We start from the raw sequence: 17,567 nt of genomic DNA on the forward strand, positions 1-17,567 counted from the left end.
CTGCACACAACACAGCTCGGGGGAGGCACTTCAAAGCTGCACCTGATGTGGGTGGGTGGTGGTAAAGAAAAGAGATAATGAAGGAAATTCCCTCACTGGGATCATAAATGCTAAAATAATATTTAGAAAAAAATAGACAAACACCAATAGCAAAAGAATTATTCACAATAGAAACATTCTTCCCCAAGGTTAAAACGAGGAAAAAAATCAAAAGGTTTTACAATCATTTTCTAAAAATATTGAGGAAATAAAGCCCCGTGTCCGGGTCAGGCACACAGCGGCTCAGCAGCTGCAGGTACGTCAGGTTCTCGTGGGTGTTGGGGTCAAAGAAACCCTTGGTGTCGTCGCTGGGGTCAGAGAGGATCTGGCTGATCTCCTGGTCAAAGTAGCCACGCTTGTAGGCCACCTCCACGGGGACACGGTGGCTGTGCACGGGGTCGATGATGCCGCCGGTGGCGATCTGGGCCTCGAGCAGGCGGATGCCGTGATCCCTGACAATCAGCTCCTTCTTCATGGCCTGGAACAGGGAGATCTTGTCACCCGTATAAGGGTCAGAGTAGCCCGTCACGGCCCGCTCGGCTGACAGCAGCTTCTCGTGCAGCTCGCTGCCCACCAGCCCAGACGACACAGCCTCGTCCACAGAGAGCTTCTGGTTCTTCACGGGGTCAACGAGGAAGCCGGTGGCCGCCTGTGCCTCCAGCAGCACCAGTGCCGTGCCCTGCCTCAGGATGCCCTTCCACATGGCCTGGTAGATGCTCATCTTCTCCATCTTGCTGGGGTCAGCCTTGGAGGGCACCAGCACGCCAGCAATGACACCCGTGCCGTCCAGGTAGCGCTTGACGGAGGCCATTTCTGTCACCTCCTGCACCGTCCTGGTGCCCTGCACCAGGTCGGCCAGCGTGTCCGTGTCGATGATGCCTGAGTCCAGCAGGTCCGAGGCGCTCACCTGCTTCCTGAGGCCTGTGAATTTCACTCTGCTGCTGCGCTCTGCCACCTCCTCCACCAGCTGGGTGAGCAGTGTGGCTAGCAGGGCGGGCGCCAGGCTGCCAGCCCTCAACTGCCCCAGCAGCTCCTGGCGCTTTGCCTCAGACACGAACTTGGAGAAGAGGAGCTCCCACAGGGACACCTTCCTGCCATGGAAGCCACCTGCCATCACCTCAATGGTGTACGACTTGAGGGACCTCTCCAGCTCCTGCTCCTGCTTCTTCTGGGTGTCTGTGGCCTCACCGTTCTGGGAAATCTGTGCTGGGGCTGCCACTGTTTTTGGCTTGGGGGCTACATTGGCAGCATATTCTTGGGCCTCAGCCTTGGTGATGATGGCCGTGAGGATGTTGATCATCTCTGCAGTGGTGATGGTCCCCGCCTTGTACTGGCGCAGGAGGTCCTGCCGCCGGTGGTCAGGGACGTAGCGGGAGAAGAGCAACTCCCAGACGGTGACGCTCTGGCCCTGGAAGAGCCCCACGCCCACGGTTATTCGGGCAGCCTGCAGGGCTTTGCGGGCATCCTCGTTCAGCTGGTAGAGCACGGAGCCCTTGTCCATCAGCTGCAGCATGAGCAGCCCTGTGTCTGGGTCAGGCACACAGCGGCTCAGCAGCTGCAGGTATGTCAGGTTCTCGTGGGTGTTGGGGTCGAAGAAGCCCTTGGTGTCGTCGCTGGGGTCAGAGAGGATCTGGCTGATCTCCTGATCAAAGTAGCCACGCTTGTAGGCCACCTCGACAGGGACACGATGGCTGTGCACGGGGTCGATGATGCCACCGGTGGCAATCTGTGCCTCGAGCAGGCGGATGCCGTGATCCCTGACAATCAGCTCCTTCTTCATGGCCTGGAACAGGGAGATCTTGTCACCCGTATAGGGGTCAGAGTAGCCTGTCACGGCCCGCTCGGCTGACAGCAGCTTCTCGTGCAGCTCGCTGCCCACCAGCCCGGACGACACAGCCTCGTCCACAGAGAGCTTCTGGTTCTTCACGGGGTCAACGAGGAAGCCGGTGGCCGCCTGTGCTTCCAGCAGCACCAGCGCCGTGCCCTGCCTCAGGATGCCCTTCCACATGGCCTGGTAGATGCTCATCTTCTCCATCTTGCTGGGGTCAGCCTTGGAGGGCACCAGCACGCCGGCGATGACGCCCGTGCCGTCCAGGTAGCGCTTGACAGAGGCCATTTCTGTCACCTCCTGCACCGTCCTGGCGCCCTGCACCAGGTCGGCCAGCGTGTCCGTGTCGATGATGCCCGAGTCCAGCAGGTCTGAGGCGCTCACCTGCTTCCTGAGGCCTGTGAATTTCACGCTGCTGCTGCGTTCTGCCGCCTCCTCCACCAGCTGGGTGAGCAGCGTGGCCAGCTGGGCCAGTGCCAGGCTCCCAGCCCGCAACTGTCCCAGCAGCTCCTGGCGCTTTGCCTCTGACATTAACTTTGAGAAGAGGAGCTCCCACAGGGACACCTTCCTGCCATGGAAGCCACCTGCCAACACCTCGATGGTGTACGACTTGAGGGACCTCTCCAGCTCCCGCTCTTGCTCCTGCTCTTGCTCCTGCTTCTTCTGGGAGTCTGTGGCCTCACCGTTCTGGGAAATCTGGGTTGGGGCTTCAACTGTTTTTGGCTCTGGGGCAACATTGGCAGTGTATTCTTGGGCCTCAGCCTTGGTGATGATGGCTGTGAGGATGTTGATCATCTCTGCGATGGTGACTGTCCCCGCCTTGTACTGGCGCAGCAAGTCTTGGCGCCGGTGGTCAGGGACATAGCGGGAGAAGAGCAGCTCCCAGACAGTCACGCTCTGACCCTGGAAGAGCCCCACGTGCAGGGTGGTGCGGGCAGCCTGCAGGGCTTTGCGGGCATCCTCGTTCAGCTGGTAGAGCACGGAGCCCTTGTCCATCAGCTGCAGCATGAGCAGCCCTGTGTCCGGGTCAGGCACACAGCGGCTCAGCAGCTGCAGGTACGTCAGGTTCTCATGGGTGTTGGGGTCAAAGAAGCCCTTGGTGTCGTCGCTGGGGTCAGAGAGGATCTGGCTGATCTCCTGGTCAAAGTAGCCACGCTTGTAGGCCACCTCCACGGGGACACGGTGGCTGTGCACGGGGTCGATGATGCCGCCGGTGGCAATCTGGGCCTCGAGCAGGCGGATGCCGTGATCCCTGACGATCAGCTCCTTCTTCATGGCCTGGAACAGGGAGATCTTGTCACCCGTATAAGGGTCAGAGTAGCCCGTCACGGCCCGCTCGGCTGACAGCAGCTTCTCGTGCAGCTCGATGCCCACCAGCCCGGACGACACAGCCTCGTCCACAGAGAGCTTCTGGTTCTTCACGGGGTCAACAAGGAAGCCGGTGGCTGCCTGTGCCTCCAGCAGCACCAGTGCCGTGCCCTGCCTCAGGATGCCCTTCCACATGGCCTGGTAGATGCTCATCTTCTCCATCTTGCTGGGGTCAGCCTTGGAGGGCACCAGCACGCCGGCGATGACGCCCGTGCCGTCCAGGTAGCGCTTGACAGAGGCCATTTCTGTCACCTCCTGCACCGTCCTGGCGCCCTGCACCAGGTCGGCCAGCGTGTCCGTGTCGATGATGCCCGAGTCCAGCAGGTCTGAGGCGCTCACCTGCTTCCTGAGGCCTGTGAATTTCACGCTGCTGCTGCGTTCTGCCGCCTCCTCCACCAGCTGGGTGAGCAGCGTGGCCAGCTGGGCCAGCGCCAGGCTGCCAGCCCTCAACTGCCCCAGCAGCTCCTGGCGCTTTGTCTCTGACACGAACTTGGAGAAGATGAGTTCCCACAGGGACACCTTCCTGCCATGGAAGCCACCTGCCAACACCTCGATGGTGTACGACTTGAGGGACCTCTCCAGCTCCCGCTCTTGCTCCCGCTCTTGCTCCTGCTTCTTCTGGGCGTCTGTGGCCTCACCGTTCTGGGAAATCTGTGTTGGGGCCTCCCTTGTTTTTGGCTTGGGGGCAACACTGGAACTGTGGCCCTGAGCCTCAGCCTTGGTGATGATGGCTGTGAGGATATTGATAATTTCTTCAATGGTGATTGTCCCCGCCTTGTACTGGCGCAGGAGTTCCTGTCGCTGGTGGTCAGGGACGTAGCGGGAGAAGAGCAGCTCCCAGACGGTGACACTCTGGCCCTCGAAGAGTCCCACACCCACGGTTATTCGGGCAGCCTGCAGGGCTTTGCGGGCATCCTCGTTCAGCTGGTAGAGCACGGAGCCCTTGTCCATCAGCTGCAGCATGAGCAGCCCCGTGTCCGGGTCAGGCACACAGCGGCTCAGCAGCTGCAGGTACGTCAGGTTCTCGTGGGTGTTGGGGTCGAAGAAGCCCTTGGTGTCATCGCTGGGGTCGGAGAGGATCTGGCTGATCTCCTGATCAAAGTAGCCACGCTTGTAGGCCACCTCGACGGGGACACGGTGGCTGTGCACGGGGTCGATGATGCCGCCGGTGGCGATCTGGGCCTCGAGCAGGCGGATGCCGTGATCCCTGACGATCAGCTCCTTCTTCATGGCCTGGAACAGGGAGATCTTGTCACCCGTATAGGGGTCAGAGTAGCCTGTCACGGCCCGCTCGGCTGACAGTAGCTTCTCGTGCAGCTCGCTGCCCACCAGCCCGGACGACACAGCCTGGTCCACAGAGAGCTTCTGGTTCTTCACGGGGTCAACCAGGAAGCCGGTGGCCGCCTGTGCCTCCAGCAGCACCAGCGCCGTGCCTTGCCTCAGGATTCCCTTCCACATGGCCTGGTAGATGCTCATTTTCTCCATCTTGCTGGGGTCAGCCTTGGAGGGCACCAGCACGCCGGCGATGACGCCCGTGCCGTCCAGGTAGCGCTTGACGGAGGCCATTTCTGTCACCTCCTGCACCGTCCTGGCGCCCTGCACCAGGTCGGCCAGCGTGTCCGTGTCGATGATGCCCGAGTCCAGCAGGTCCGAGGCACTCACCTGCTTCCTGAGGCCTGTGAATTTCACGCTGCTGCTGCGCTCTGCTGCCTCCTCCACCAGCTGGGTGAGCAGTGTGGCCAGCTGGGCCAGCGCCAGGCTCCCAGCCCGCAACTGCCCCAGCAGCTCCTGACGCTTTGTCTCTGACACGAACTTGGAGAAGAGGAGCTCCCACAGGGACACCTTCCTGCTGTGGAAGCCTCCTGCCATCACTTCGATGGTGTACGACTTGAGGGACCTCTCCAGCTCCCGCTCTTGCTCTCGCTCTTGCTCCTGCTTCTTTTCCAATTTCTTCTGGGAGTTTGAGGCACTGTTCTGGATCGGATGTGGCAGGACCTCTTTTTTTGTGGCCTTGGGGGCAACATTGGCAGCATGTCCTTGGCCCTCAGCCTTGTTGAGGATGGCTGTGAGGATATTGATAATTTCTTCAATGGTGACTGTCCCTGCCTTGTACTGGCGCAGGAGGTCCTGGCGCCGGTGGTCAGGAATATAGCGGGAGAAGAGCAGCTCCCAGACAGTCACGCTCTGTCCCTGGAAGAGTCCCACGCCCACGGTTATTCGGGCATCCTGCAGGGCTTTGCGGGCATCCTCGTTCAGCTGGTAGAGCACGGAGCCCTTGTCCATCAGCTGCAGCATGAGCAGCCCCGTGTCCGGGTCAGGCACACAGCGGCTCAGCAGCTGCAGGTACGTCAGGTTCTCATGGGTGTTGGGGTCGAAGAAGCCCTTGGTGTCGTCGCTGGGGTCAGAGAGAATCTGACTCATCTCCTGGTCAAAGTAGCCACGCTTGTAGGCCACCTCGACGGGGACACGGTGGCTGTGCACGGGGTCGATGATGCCGCCGGTGGCGATCTGGGCCTCGAGCAGGCGGATGCCGTGATCCCTGACGATCAGCTCCTGCTTCATGGCCTGGAACAGGGACATCTTTTGTCCTGTGTAGGGGTGGGTGTAGCCAGTCACAGCTCTCTCGGCACTTAGGAGTTTGTTATGCAGTTCACTCCCCACCAACCCAGATGACACAGCCTCATCCACAGAGAGCTTCTGGTTTTTCACTGGGTCGACAATGAAGCCGGTGGCTGCCTGTGCCTCCAGCAGCACCAGCGCCGTGCCCTGCCTCAGGATGCCCTTCCACATGGCCTGGTAGATGCTCATCTTCTCCATCTTACTTGGGTCAGCTTTGGAGGGCACCAGCACGCCAGCGATGCTTCCAGTTCCCTCAAGATATCTCCTTACACTTTCTGATTGTGCTATTTCTTGCACTGTCTCTTTTCCTTCATGGAGTTTTTCCATTGTTTCCTCCGTAATTATTTTTGCACTGAGCAGTTCTGATGCTGTAATTTGCTGTCGGATTCCCTGAAACCAAACATCACTTCTGTCCTCTTCTTTTTGTCTAATGATCTGTAGTATTGTCTCAATGATTCCTTGAATAATGTGTTGTGATTCTAATTTATACTTTTTCACCAGTTCTTTTCTCTTCTCCTCTGTGATGTACTCAGAGCAGAGAAGCTCCCACAGCGATAACACTTGTCCCTTGTATTTCCCCACAGGCACTTCGACCCATGTACACAACAGGGCATTTTTTGTTTGCTCATCAATATAGAAATAGTCACCTTCCTTTTCCAGGACCTGCAGCAGGTAGAAGCCACTCTCCCTGTCTTTGGCACACCTCTGCAGCAGCTGGCTGTAACTGATCTTCTCACGAGTGTTTGGATCTATAAAACCTTTGCTACCGTGATCTGGATCAGAAAGCAGGAGGAACATGTCCTCATCCAGCTGTCCACGTTTGTAGGCCACCTCCACGGGGAGGCGGTGGCCATGCCAGGGGTCGATGATGCCACCAGTAGCATGCTGGGCCTCGAGCAGGCGGATGCCGTGATCCCTGACGATTATCTTCTGTCTTACCGCCTGGAAGAGAGAGATTTTATTTCCTGTTTGAGGATCTGTGTATCCTGTCACGGCTTTCTCTGCCGACAGCAGCTGCTCTTGCAGCTCACTGCCCACCAGCCCGGATGAGATGGCTTCATCCACAGAGAGTTTCTGGTTGTTCTGGGGGTTAATAAGGAAGCCAGTGGCTGCCTGTGCCTCCAGCAGCCCCAGTGCACATTGCTCTGTGAGGAGACCCTTCTTCAGTGCCTGGTAGATGCTCATCCTCTCCTTCCTCAATGGGAGGAAAACCCCAGCAATGCACCCTGTGCCATCCAGGTACCTTTGGATGGTGTCCCTCTTTGTGAGGCTGGTAAGGGTTAGACTCCCATCCTGCAGCTGATCCAGAGTTTTCTTGTCAATTATCTCAGAGTTGAACAATTCTGACACCGACACCTCCCCCCGCAGTCCTTTGACCTTGAGAGCTTCTCCCCTCCGCTCTGTGTCCTCAATGATTTTTAAGATGAGTGATATCAGGTCTTCCAGCATTAGGGTTTTGCTTTTGTACTGCATCACCAGCTCTTTCCTTTTCTGCTCTGAGATGTAGTGAGAGCAGAGGACTTCCCAGACGGAAACTGTTTGGTCCTTAAACTTTCCAACTTTCATTTGCAGGAGCTTTGAGCGCAAAGCCTGTTTTGTGGACTCATCAATGTAGAAATACTTTCCTCCCTCTTTTACAACCTGCAGCATGTACAACCCAGTCTCTGGGTCTTGGACACATCTCTCCAGGAGCTGCATATATGTGAGGTTCTCGTGGGTGTTGGGGTCAAAGAAGCCCTTGGTGTCATCGCTGGGGTCGGAGAGGATCTGGTTCATCTCCTCATTGAAGTAGCCACGTTTGTAGGCCACCTCCACAGGGACACGATGGCTGTGCACGGGGTCAATGATGCCACCAGTGGCGATCTGGGCCTCGAGCAACCGGATGCCGTGGCTCTTCACAATCAGCCCTTGGTTCATGGCTTCAAACAGGGACATCGGGGCTTTGGTGTAAGGGTCAGTGTAGCCTGTCACGGCTCTCTCCGCACAGAGCAGCTTTTCAAAAATCTCCCCTCCAATCAGACCCACCTCTAATGCTTCCTCCACTGAAAACTTCTTGTTTTTCTCGGGGTCAATGATGTAACCGGTGGCTGCTTGTGCCTCCAGGAGCACCAAGGCTGTCCCTGGCCTCAGGATGCCCTTCCACATAGCCTGGTAGATGCTCATCTTCTCTTTGCTTGGCTGTATAAGGACCCCTGCAATGAAATTACTGCCCTCCAGGTATCTGCGGACAGACTCCATTTCAGTGACTTCTTTGACTGTTTTCTTCCCCTGGCTGAGCTCATCGAGGGTTTTTTTGTCTATCAGTTCAGACTGGAAGAGGTCACTGGCTGACACTCTTTTCCGCAGGCCCTGGAATGCAAACTTCTTGCCTTGTGCCTCGGTCTCTTGGATGATTGTGGTGATAATTGTTGTGATTTCCTGCAGCACTTCAGCCTTCTCATCTTTGTACTTTTGCACCAGCTCTCTCCTCTTGCTGTCTGAGAAGTACTCAGAGTTGAGGAGGTCCCAGACAGACACTGTCTGTCCTTTGAACCTCCCCACGTTGACACAAACAGTCACAGATTTCAGCACCTTCATGGTCTGTTCATCCACACAGAACATTGCATTTTCTGACAGAGGGAGGAGCCACAGCCCTGACTCAGCCTCACGAATGCACCGGTCCTTCAGCTGCTGGTAGGTCACGTTCTCCTTGGTGTTCGGGTCGAAAAAGATCTTGGTGCTGTCATCCAGCTGAGAGAGGGTTTGGTTCAGCTCCTCGTCGTAGAAACCATACCTGCAGGCAGCCTGGAGCGGCAGGTGGAGGTGGTGGATGGGATCAACCACCCCTCCCGTGGCCAGCTGGGCCTCCAGCAAGGGCACAGCCTCTGCCAGGGGGATGAGCTCTTTCCTGAGTGCTTGGCACAGGGAGATGGAGCTCCCAGTGTAGGGGTCTGTGTAGCCTGTCACTGCCCTCTCAGCCAGAAGGAGTTTCTCTGTAAGCTCTTCTCCAACAACTGCTGCTCTCACTGCGTCCCTCACGCTGAGCCTGCGGTTTGTTGCAGGGTCAGTCAGGTATCCCGTGGCTGCCTGAGCCTCAAGCAGCCTCATAGCAGCTCCAGGGAGGAGGAGATTGTTTTTCATGGCATCGTAGAAGCTCATCTTCTGTTTGGATGCCTCGATGAAGACCCCAGCAATGCTGCCTGTGCCCTGCAAGTAATTCTTCACGCTCTCCATTGCAGCCACTTCTTCAGGAGTTCTTACGCCCTGAGCCAGTTCTTCAAATGTCTTCTCAGAAATGATGCCAGTGTCCAGCAGCCAGACCACGGGCACACTGCCCCTCAGACCTTCCAGGGATATCTGGGTCCTGGCTTTCATCTCCATCTCCCCCACCAGCCTGAGCACAAGAGCGACCAGCTGCTCCAGCGACAGCTCCTCTGACCGGAACCTCTCCGTGAAGTCTCTCCTCTGCTCCTCGGTGAAATACCCCGAGTGCATGAGCTCCCAGAGGGAGACTCCCTTTTCCTTCACCATGGTTTCCTTGAAAATCCGTTGGATTTGCTCATCAGTGTAGGCAGGAGCTGCTGTCTGTGCCAGAGGCAGCAAGTGGAAGCCAGAGACATCGTCCTTCTGGCAGCGCTGGATGAGCTCAGCATAGGTCACACTCTCTTTGCTGTCGGGGAGGCAGAAGGCTCTTTGGTCATCACTGGGCTTGGAAAGAGCCTTGCTTGTGTCCTCATCCAGGCACCCTCGCTGCTGGGCCGACTCGAGGGGGATGTAGTGGCCACACGTTGGGTCAATGATGCCTCCTGTGGCCATCTGCACCTCCATGAGCTGCATGGCTTGCTTGTCAGCGATCAGGCCCTTCTTCATCGCCTGGAAAAGAGGGATCTTCTTGCCCGTGAAAGGGTCTTTATAGCCTGTCACAGCCCCTTCTGCATGCTGCAGCTTCTCGTGGACATCTGGCCCGATGACTCCCTCCTTCACAGCTTCATCCACACGGAGCTTCTGGTTGTTCACAGGGTCGATGATGTAGCCCGTGGCAGCCTGGGCCTCCAGCAGGGGCAGGGCCACTCCTGGCACCATGATATTCTGCTTCATGGCCTCATAAATGCTCATCCTCTGGTTGGATGGCTGGAGCACAATCCCCCCAATGCTGCCCGAGCCGTAGAGGTATTTCTTGACAGAATCCATGTGCAGGACTTGCTCTGGGGTGATAGTTCCCTCCAGCACCTTCTCAAACAGGGCCCTGTTGATGACACCGGTTTCCATCAGGTGATAAGCACTGACACTGCCTCTCATGGCCGGGAACTTGATGGGAGCCCATTTCTTCATCTCCTCCTCCAACATGAGTAGGATTTGCTCCAGGCTGAGCTTCCTCAGCTGGAAGTGGTTGAAAATCTCCCGGCGCCTCCCCTCGCTGAAGTACTCAGAGTTCAGCAGGTCCCACACAGAGACCTTCTCCCCCCTCAAACGCCCAAACCTGACGGGCAGCCAGGAGTTCCTGAACACCTGCCTGGTGGCCTCATCAATGAACTGCCTCTTCCTGCTGTTCAGAGGGAGGAGGCAGAGCCCGGTGGAGGGCTCAGTGATGCATTTCTCCTTCAGCTGCAGGTACGTCAGGTTCTCGTGGGTGTTGGGGTCGAAGAAACCCTTGGTATCATCACTGGGGTCAGAGAGGATTAAATTCATCTTCTTGTCAAAGTAGCCACGCTTGTAGGCCACCTCCACGGGGATGCGGTGGCTGTTGACGGGGTCGATGATGCCACCGGTGGCGATCTGGGCCTCGAGTAACCGGATGCCATGATCCCTGACGATCAGCTCCTTCTGCATGGCCTGGAAGAGGGAGATCTTCTCCCCTGAGTAAGGATCTCTGTAGCCAGTGACGGATTTCTCCGCAGCCAGCAGCTTGTCGTAAACATCAGGGCCGATGACGTTTGCTCGTAAAGCCTCGTCCACGGAATACCTCTTGTTGGCAGCAGGGTCGATGACAAACCCTGTGGCAGCTTGTGCCTCCAGGAGGATCAGAGACGTTCCTGGCCTTAAAAGTCCTTTCCTCTTTGCCTGGTAGATGCTGATTTTCTCCTGGGAGTCAGGGAGCAGCAGCCCACCGATGCTTCCTGTGCCCTGCAGGTACTTCCTGACAGTGTCCATGCTGATGACTTCTTTGGCTGACGTTTCTCCTTCCTTGAGTTTCTTAAATAAGTCTTTGTTGATAATTTCCGAGCTCAGGAGCTGGTCAGCTGTCACCTGGTCCCTCAGGCCCGTGAAGGTGACATTAGCAGTGGCAGCTTTTTCCTCAATGGCAGTTCTGATGGCTTCTCCCAGTCCCTGCAGGGAGAGCATTCCCGCCAGGAACTGCTGAGCAAGGGCAGCTCTTTGCTCACCCTGCATGTAGTCAGAGAAGAACAATTTCCAGAGAGACACCGACTTGCCCTTGAATTTCCCTACAGAAATGGGTACCTCTGTGTTTTCCAGAGCCATCTGGGCCCTGTGGTCAAAGAAGGGGAGTGTTCCCTGGGATCTTTCATCCCCACCGAGTGGCAGCAGCAGGAGCCCTGTGGTGGGATCGGTGACACAGCGCTGGAGCAGCTCCGCGTAGCTCAGCTTCTCCTTGGAGCCAGGGTCAAAAAACCCCTTGATGTCATCAGGAGGGCTGGAGAGGAGCTGTCTGGTGGCCTCATCCAGGTAGCCCCACTCACAGGCTGTCTCCATGGGGACACGGAGGTGCCTGCCTGGAGCAATTACACCTCCAGTGGCTATCTGAGCCTCCAGAAGGCAAAGGCCATGATCCCTGGGGACAAAGCCCTTCTTGATGGCTTGGAACAGAGACAGCATTTCCCCAGTGGAGGGGTCCCTGTATCCAGTGATGGTTTTCTCAGCTGAGGACAGTTTCTCGTAAAGTTCTGGGCCGATGAGACCAACCCTGACAGCCTCATCCACTGAGTAGCTTTTGTTCTTTAGGGGGTCTGTCAGGCTACCGGTGGAGGCTTGGACTTGCAGGAGAATCAGAGCAGCACCAGGCACAAGGAGATGCTCCCTCAGTGCCTGGTAAAGGCTTTTCTGCTCCCCAGAAGGCAAAACAACACCAGCCACGCTCCTTGTGCCACGCAGGAAGTGCTGAACAATATCGTTCTCTGCCACGTCCTGGGAAGAGATGCTTCCCTCCTCAAGGCCTCGGAAGATATCAGCGCTGATGATGCCAGAGTCCATCAGGTCCCTGCTGCTCACCCTCCCTTGCAGCCCCGGGAATGTGATTTGGAGAGGCAAGAGGAGGAAGCCTGAGGCCGGATTTGCAACGCACTTCTTCCTAAGCTCCGAGTAAGTGACTTTCTCCAACGTGCTGGGATCAAGGAACACTTTGCTTTCCTCATTGCTGGGGTCAGAGAGCAGCTGGCTCATCTCTTCATCCAAATATCCTCTCTCACAGGCCACATCTGCTGGGAGCCGGCCACCAGTGGCTGGGTCGATGATGCCACCGGTTGCCATCTGAGCCTGAAGCAGGCGAATTCCCTGCTCCCTCCCCACCACCTCCTTCTGGATGGCCTGGTAGAGGGGGATTTTCTCTTCTGTGTAGGGGTCCACAAAGCCAGTAGCAGCTCTCTCTGCCGAGAGAAGCCTCTCCTTCAGCTCCAGCCCCACCAGCCCCATCCGCACGGCTTCTGCCACGGGCATGCGACAGTTCCTCACCGGGTCAGAGATGGAGCCCGTGGCTGCCTGAGCCTCCAGGAGGTAGAGAGCCGAATCCAAGCTCATGAGATGCTCTCTGGTGGCCTCATAAAAGCTCATTATCTCCTTTGAAGACTCTACAAACACTCCTGCAATGCTGCCAGCCATCCCCGAGGGCTCCCTGGGAGCATCCGGAGCTGCCACATCCCTGCCAGCTGCTTTTTGCTGTTTGCACGGCGTCATGTCCTGGCACAAGTGGTTTGTCCCTGGCATGTCTTCCCTGGGAGAGCTGGGAACAGTGTGGCCGTTCACTGCTGGCTTGCTCTCCATCCTGCTGCTGCACGCCTCCCACAGCTCTCAGGACTCTGGGAAGAGAGAAGGGAGAGTGGGAAAGCTCGGTGAGAAATCAACTGCTTTATGGTTTGCATGTGAAACACAGGGAAATCGGAAACATAAGTATTCTCAGGCAGGAGGAAGTGACAGCCAAAGCCTGAGTGTGTTTAAACTTGATGTGCCATCCTGAGGGATGTGGCCAAACTCAAGGAATCAGTGGATGAGAAGCTCCACATTTCCTGTCCATATGCACTGCAAACCCAAAACCCCCTGTGCCCTGGGCTGATCCCCCAGCATGGGCAGCAGGGGAGGGGGGGATTCTGCCCCTCTGCCCCACTCAGGTGAGACCCCAGTGCTGCCTCCACCTCCAGGGTCCAACAGCAGAAGGATGTGGAGCTGCTGGAGTGAGTCCAGAGGAGGCCACAGAGATGCTGCCAGAGCTGGAGCCAGACTGGGAGAGCTGGGAATGTCCAGCCTGGAGAAGAGAAGGCTCCAGGGAGACCTCAGAGCTCCTTCCAGTGCCTAAAGGGGCTCCAAGAGAGCTGGAGAGGGACTTGGGACAAGAACCTGGAGGGATGGGACAGGGGGAATGGCTTCCCACTGCCAAAGGGCAGGGTTATGTGGGATTTTGGGAAGAAATCCTTCCCTGTGAGGGGAATAAGGCCCTGGCACAGGCTGCCCAGAGAAGCTATGTCTGCCCCATTCCTGGAAGGTTTCCAAGCCAGGCTGGATGGGGCTTGGAGCAACCTGGTCCCGTGGAAAGTGTTCCAGCTCATGTCACCGGGTGGGACTGGATGAGTTTAAAGTCCCTCTTCACCCAAGCCATTCCATGATTCTGTGATTCTAGGGCTGCTGGCATGCAGGTCTGTGTGCTCCCACCACGGGATTGCATGAACCCCTTTCTCCTTCCACTATCCCCACCTTCTCACCCTGCCCAAGCAATGAAAGGAAGGCAGAGCTCCATCTCAGTGAGCACCAGGCAAAGAGCCTCCGGGGCTACCTCAGGGTGGAATTACACTTAACCCAACCCTGCCCTCCAGCTTGCAAAGCCGGGATCTGCCACTGGGCGAACCGGGAGGCTGGAGGGTGCTTGTGGCCGAGCAGGGGCGTGCCGAGCTCTAGGAGCTGCGGTCAGCCGGCGCCTCCGGGCTGCGGCTGCGGCGCACAGCGGCACAGGAGCCTCCCTGCCCGCAGCCTCCGTGCCAGGATGTCCTGCAGCAGGAGGCTGGAGCAAGTTTGAGGAGCGACACTGATCCTCCCGCAGATGTCACATCCAGTGGGGACAGCACGGAGCAGCTCTGTGTCACCGCCTGGAGCTCACAGCCCCATGTCCTCTTCTGCTCCACCCGTGTGAACAAGTGCTGAGAGCGAAGACCACCGTGACGGTGCCGGCGGGTACTGTGCTCGGACCCTGCCCACCCCAGGGGCTCCGTGCGCCCGGCTTTGTCCCCTGTGTGACCCTCCAGCTCATTCCGTGCACCTCAGGCATGCCAGCACCTTTTCCTTACGCTTACTCCTGTCTCCCAGCCGTGCTCTGGGCTCGTTGCCCGGCCCGGGGAAAGGTCTCAACAGGACCGGCTCCCTCTCCCCGGTGATGTCAGCGCGGCTCGGATCTGCCCAGGCAATGCTGTTTGTGTTTGCAGGATCAGGACTGCGCCCGGCTCCGGCGCCAAGAGGTGGGGACGGGCGGGAGGCCCCGGGGCTGAGCCTGCCTCCGGGAAGGACCGGGAGGCGGGAGGAGGGCTCGGGGGTCTCTGCCTGGGGGGAAGGAGGGTCCTGCGGGGCAGGGAGAGGAGTTCAGCTGGTGGCTGAGAGATGGGGCAGTTCACAGAATCAGAGAATCACAGAATCAACCACAGAATCACAGAATCACCAGGCTGGAAGAGACCTTCAAGATCACCGAGTTCGACTCATGCCCTAACACCACCTCAACTAAACCACGGCACTGAGTGCCACATCCAATCTTTTTTTTAAACACATCCGGGAATGGTGACTCCACCACCTCCCCAGGCAGGCGATTCCAGAACTTTATCGCTCTTTCAGTAACAAATTTTTTCTACCATCCAAGTTGAATTTCCCTTGGACTTTGTCCTCTTGTTCTGTCAGCTGCTGCCTGGAAAATGAAACCAACCACCACCTGACTACAACCACCCTTCAGGTAGTTATAAAGAGTGATAAGGTCTCCTCTGAGTCTTCTTTTCTCCAGGCTAAACAACACCAGCTCCTTCAGTCGTTCCTCATAGGCTTGTGTTCCAAGCCCTTCACCAGCCTTTGGACACGTCCAGGTTGCTCGGGGCTGGCAACGAGAGGCTTCCGCAGCTCGCCAGGGCTGTCTGTCCCACGGCCTCACACCGGGTGCCCACGCCCACTGGGGCCGGTGATGGGCATCCCTGTGATATGCCATGCGCATGCAAAACACCTGCGGGGTTGGCAGCACCTCCCACCGGCTCTGCCCGCCCCGGGAAAGCTGTTCCCGGCGCCGCAGCCCTTTCCCGGCAGAGAGATGCCGGGCTGCATGGCTCCGGCTGTGCTGCGCTTGGAAGGAGCCGGGCTCAGCCCAGCCACGCCGCGCGTACAGCAGCGGTGGCAGCTCCGGTGTCTGGAGAGCCTCAGGCAGGTCCCTGCATGTCGCAGAGCTGAGGCGGCCGGGGACACCAGCACCGGTGTGGTTCCAGTATCCGGAGAGCCCCAGGCAGGTCCCCACATGTCCCTGAGCCAAACTGGCCACTGGCACCGGAGATGGAATTTAGGTATTGCCACCCATTTCTGTGGCAGCTTGAAAGCCCGGGGAGCTGGGGAATCAAAGGGTCGAGGTGTTGCCCCCTTCTCCTCCCCGGGTGGGGGTCGAGCGGCAGGGGAAGGGCTCCTCTCCCTTTCGTCAGAAGGCGTCAGCTCCACTGGAAACTTTGAGTAAGCGACTTTGCCGACGAAGGCAGGGAGATTCCTGGCAGAGGTGTTGGCACCTGCCACCCTCCCCGGGGCCACGGTCTCTCCCCGACGCGGGCAGCACTCCCTGGCAGCCGCAACCGCTGCTCCGCGGCTTTCGCTCCCGGCTGCGTCAGGGAAAGTGCTGGCAGCCGTGTGAGCGGCGACCCGCGCCAGCCCCCTGCCCCTGCAGCCCCCACGCACCCACTGACACCCACGGGAGTCCCCGAGCAAGACCCTTCCTCGCACACCCGGCTGTCCCACATCCCGCGGGACAATCCGCCCGTCTGCACCCGCGGGGAGCACCCGGAGAGCTGCACCGGCTGGGGAGGGAGAGGCTGCTGGGGGCCCCGGGGAGGGACCGGGAGAAGGGACAGGTTTTACTGGAAGAATGGGGGACACGGTGTCGCGGAGACGGTGGCGGAGGAGTTGTCTGCTGGGGCAGGGAGTGCAGAACGCTGGGAGAGGCTGGGGGTAGGAGTCGGGGAGAGTGTGCAGGGTGGTGTCTCGAGGGACAGGATGAGGCCGGCGGTGTTTCGGGGGAGGGAGAGCAGTAGGGAAGTTTTCTGGGGCAGTGACAGAGAGTGTTGGGAACAGGGAGGGCAGCTGGGGGGCTTTGGGGGTCCCTGCTCTGAGCGGGCTGGGGCAGATCATCACCCCTTGCCAGGCAGTGCTACCTGCCCGGCGCAGGGTCAGCAATGCCAGGGTCCTGCCCGGTGCCCAAATGGGACTGCTGTGGGGCGAAATCACACCCTGTCCGCACGGACAACCTCACCGCAACTCGGACCTACCTCACCGGGTACTGTGGGTGGGTGCTGCCAGTCCCCCGCCTGCCCTATGCCACCCCCTGCCCCTTCCTCACCACCCGCCGAGCCCTCCTGCCCCATCGGCGCCTCGAGGCGTCACGGGCTGTTCCCGGGAGCCGAACTGCCCGAGTAGCCGTCCGTCACCGGGGTCTGGGACCTCCATCCTCCCACTGTGCCCCAGGACGGCTGGCAATGCCCAGGGTGCAACAGCCCCGTGCGGCTGCTGCCCTACGCCCACGGTCCCACCCCGGCACCGGGAGTGCTGCCGCATTCCTGCCATACCGGAGGAGGAATGGCAGGAATTCTGGCCCCTGCAGCCCCCGGCACCCCTAGCGCCCAGCCAGGGTCCTCTCCGCCCGAGCTCTCCTACCTGCACACGGCGGTCACACAACGGGTTCCCCTGGCAGGTGCCCGGAGTTCCGCTGCTTCCTGCCCGGGATCAGAGCACGTTTAAAACCTGGCCCTTCCCCGCCCCTGGGGATGACACACCGACCCAGCCCTTGCAGAAACTCGCGGGCCAGCCCTCCCCACGGCTCCCTCTGGGCGCTGGGGTCCCCTCTTGAGGGGGGTTCATCCATCCCAAAATCCCTGCCGTGCAGGAGGTGGTCTTGTCCCGGTGGGCTGTGCCCTCCACAGAGGAGGTGACAGCGAAAGGCAAAGACCTTCCTCCCCAGGGTCAGCGTTGCCTTTGTCTCCAGCAGATCCTCATTCTTCTCCCCATCACCCCCCAAACCCTCCCTGCTGCCAGCAGTGCCCCTGTGCCTCTCTGAGGTGGCTGCAGCTGCAGGGCTGATGGACCCCCAGTGTGGGTCTAACCCCAGCACCACAGCAGCTGGGGTACAGAGGGGGACTCTTACTTGCTCCCCCAGTCTTGCCCACACCCCTGGATGCAGTTGAATTGCCCAAAACATGCCCAAACCATCCTGTTGCTGCTTGAGTCACCCAAACACCCCTGCCCTGCCTCCGTCACTAGCTCCACACCCTCTCTCCAGACCCTGCAGCCA

General features: G+C 58.6%; 1 protein-coding gene across 1 annotated transcript in view; it reads right to left on the bottom strand.

Annotated features, from left to right (window-relative positions):
* The window catches only part of EPPK1 (epiplakin 1), a 31,019-nt gene extending 14,039 nt beyond the window's left edge, over positions 1–16,980 (bottom strand). The window contains exons 1-2 of the mRNA XM_085049875.1: positions 16,934–16,980; positions 227–12,864 (exon numbers count right to left, since the gene is read on the bottom strand). Coding sequence (XP_084906001.1) covers positions 227–12,829 — 12,603 coding nt within the window. The 5' untranslated portion in view covers positions 12,830–12,864; positions 16,934–16,980. The remainder of the gene's footprint in view (positions 1–226; positions 12,865–16,933) is intronic.
* Between the last annotated feature and the right edge of the window lie 587 nt (positions 16,981–17,567).

The sequence above is a fragment of the Lichenostomus cassidix genome, chromosome 2, assembly GCF_008360975.1.
Source record: "Lichenostomus cassidix isolate B80296 chromosome 2, HeHo_3.0, whole genome shotgun sequence".
Taxonomy (NCBI): domain Eukaryota; kingdom Metazoa; phylum Chordata; class Aves; order Passeriformes; family Meliphagidae; genus Lichenostomus; species Lichenostomus cassidix.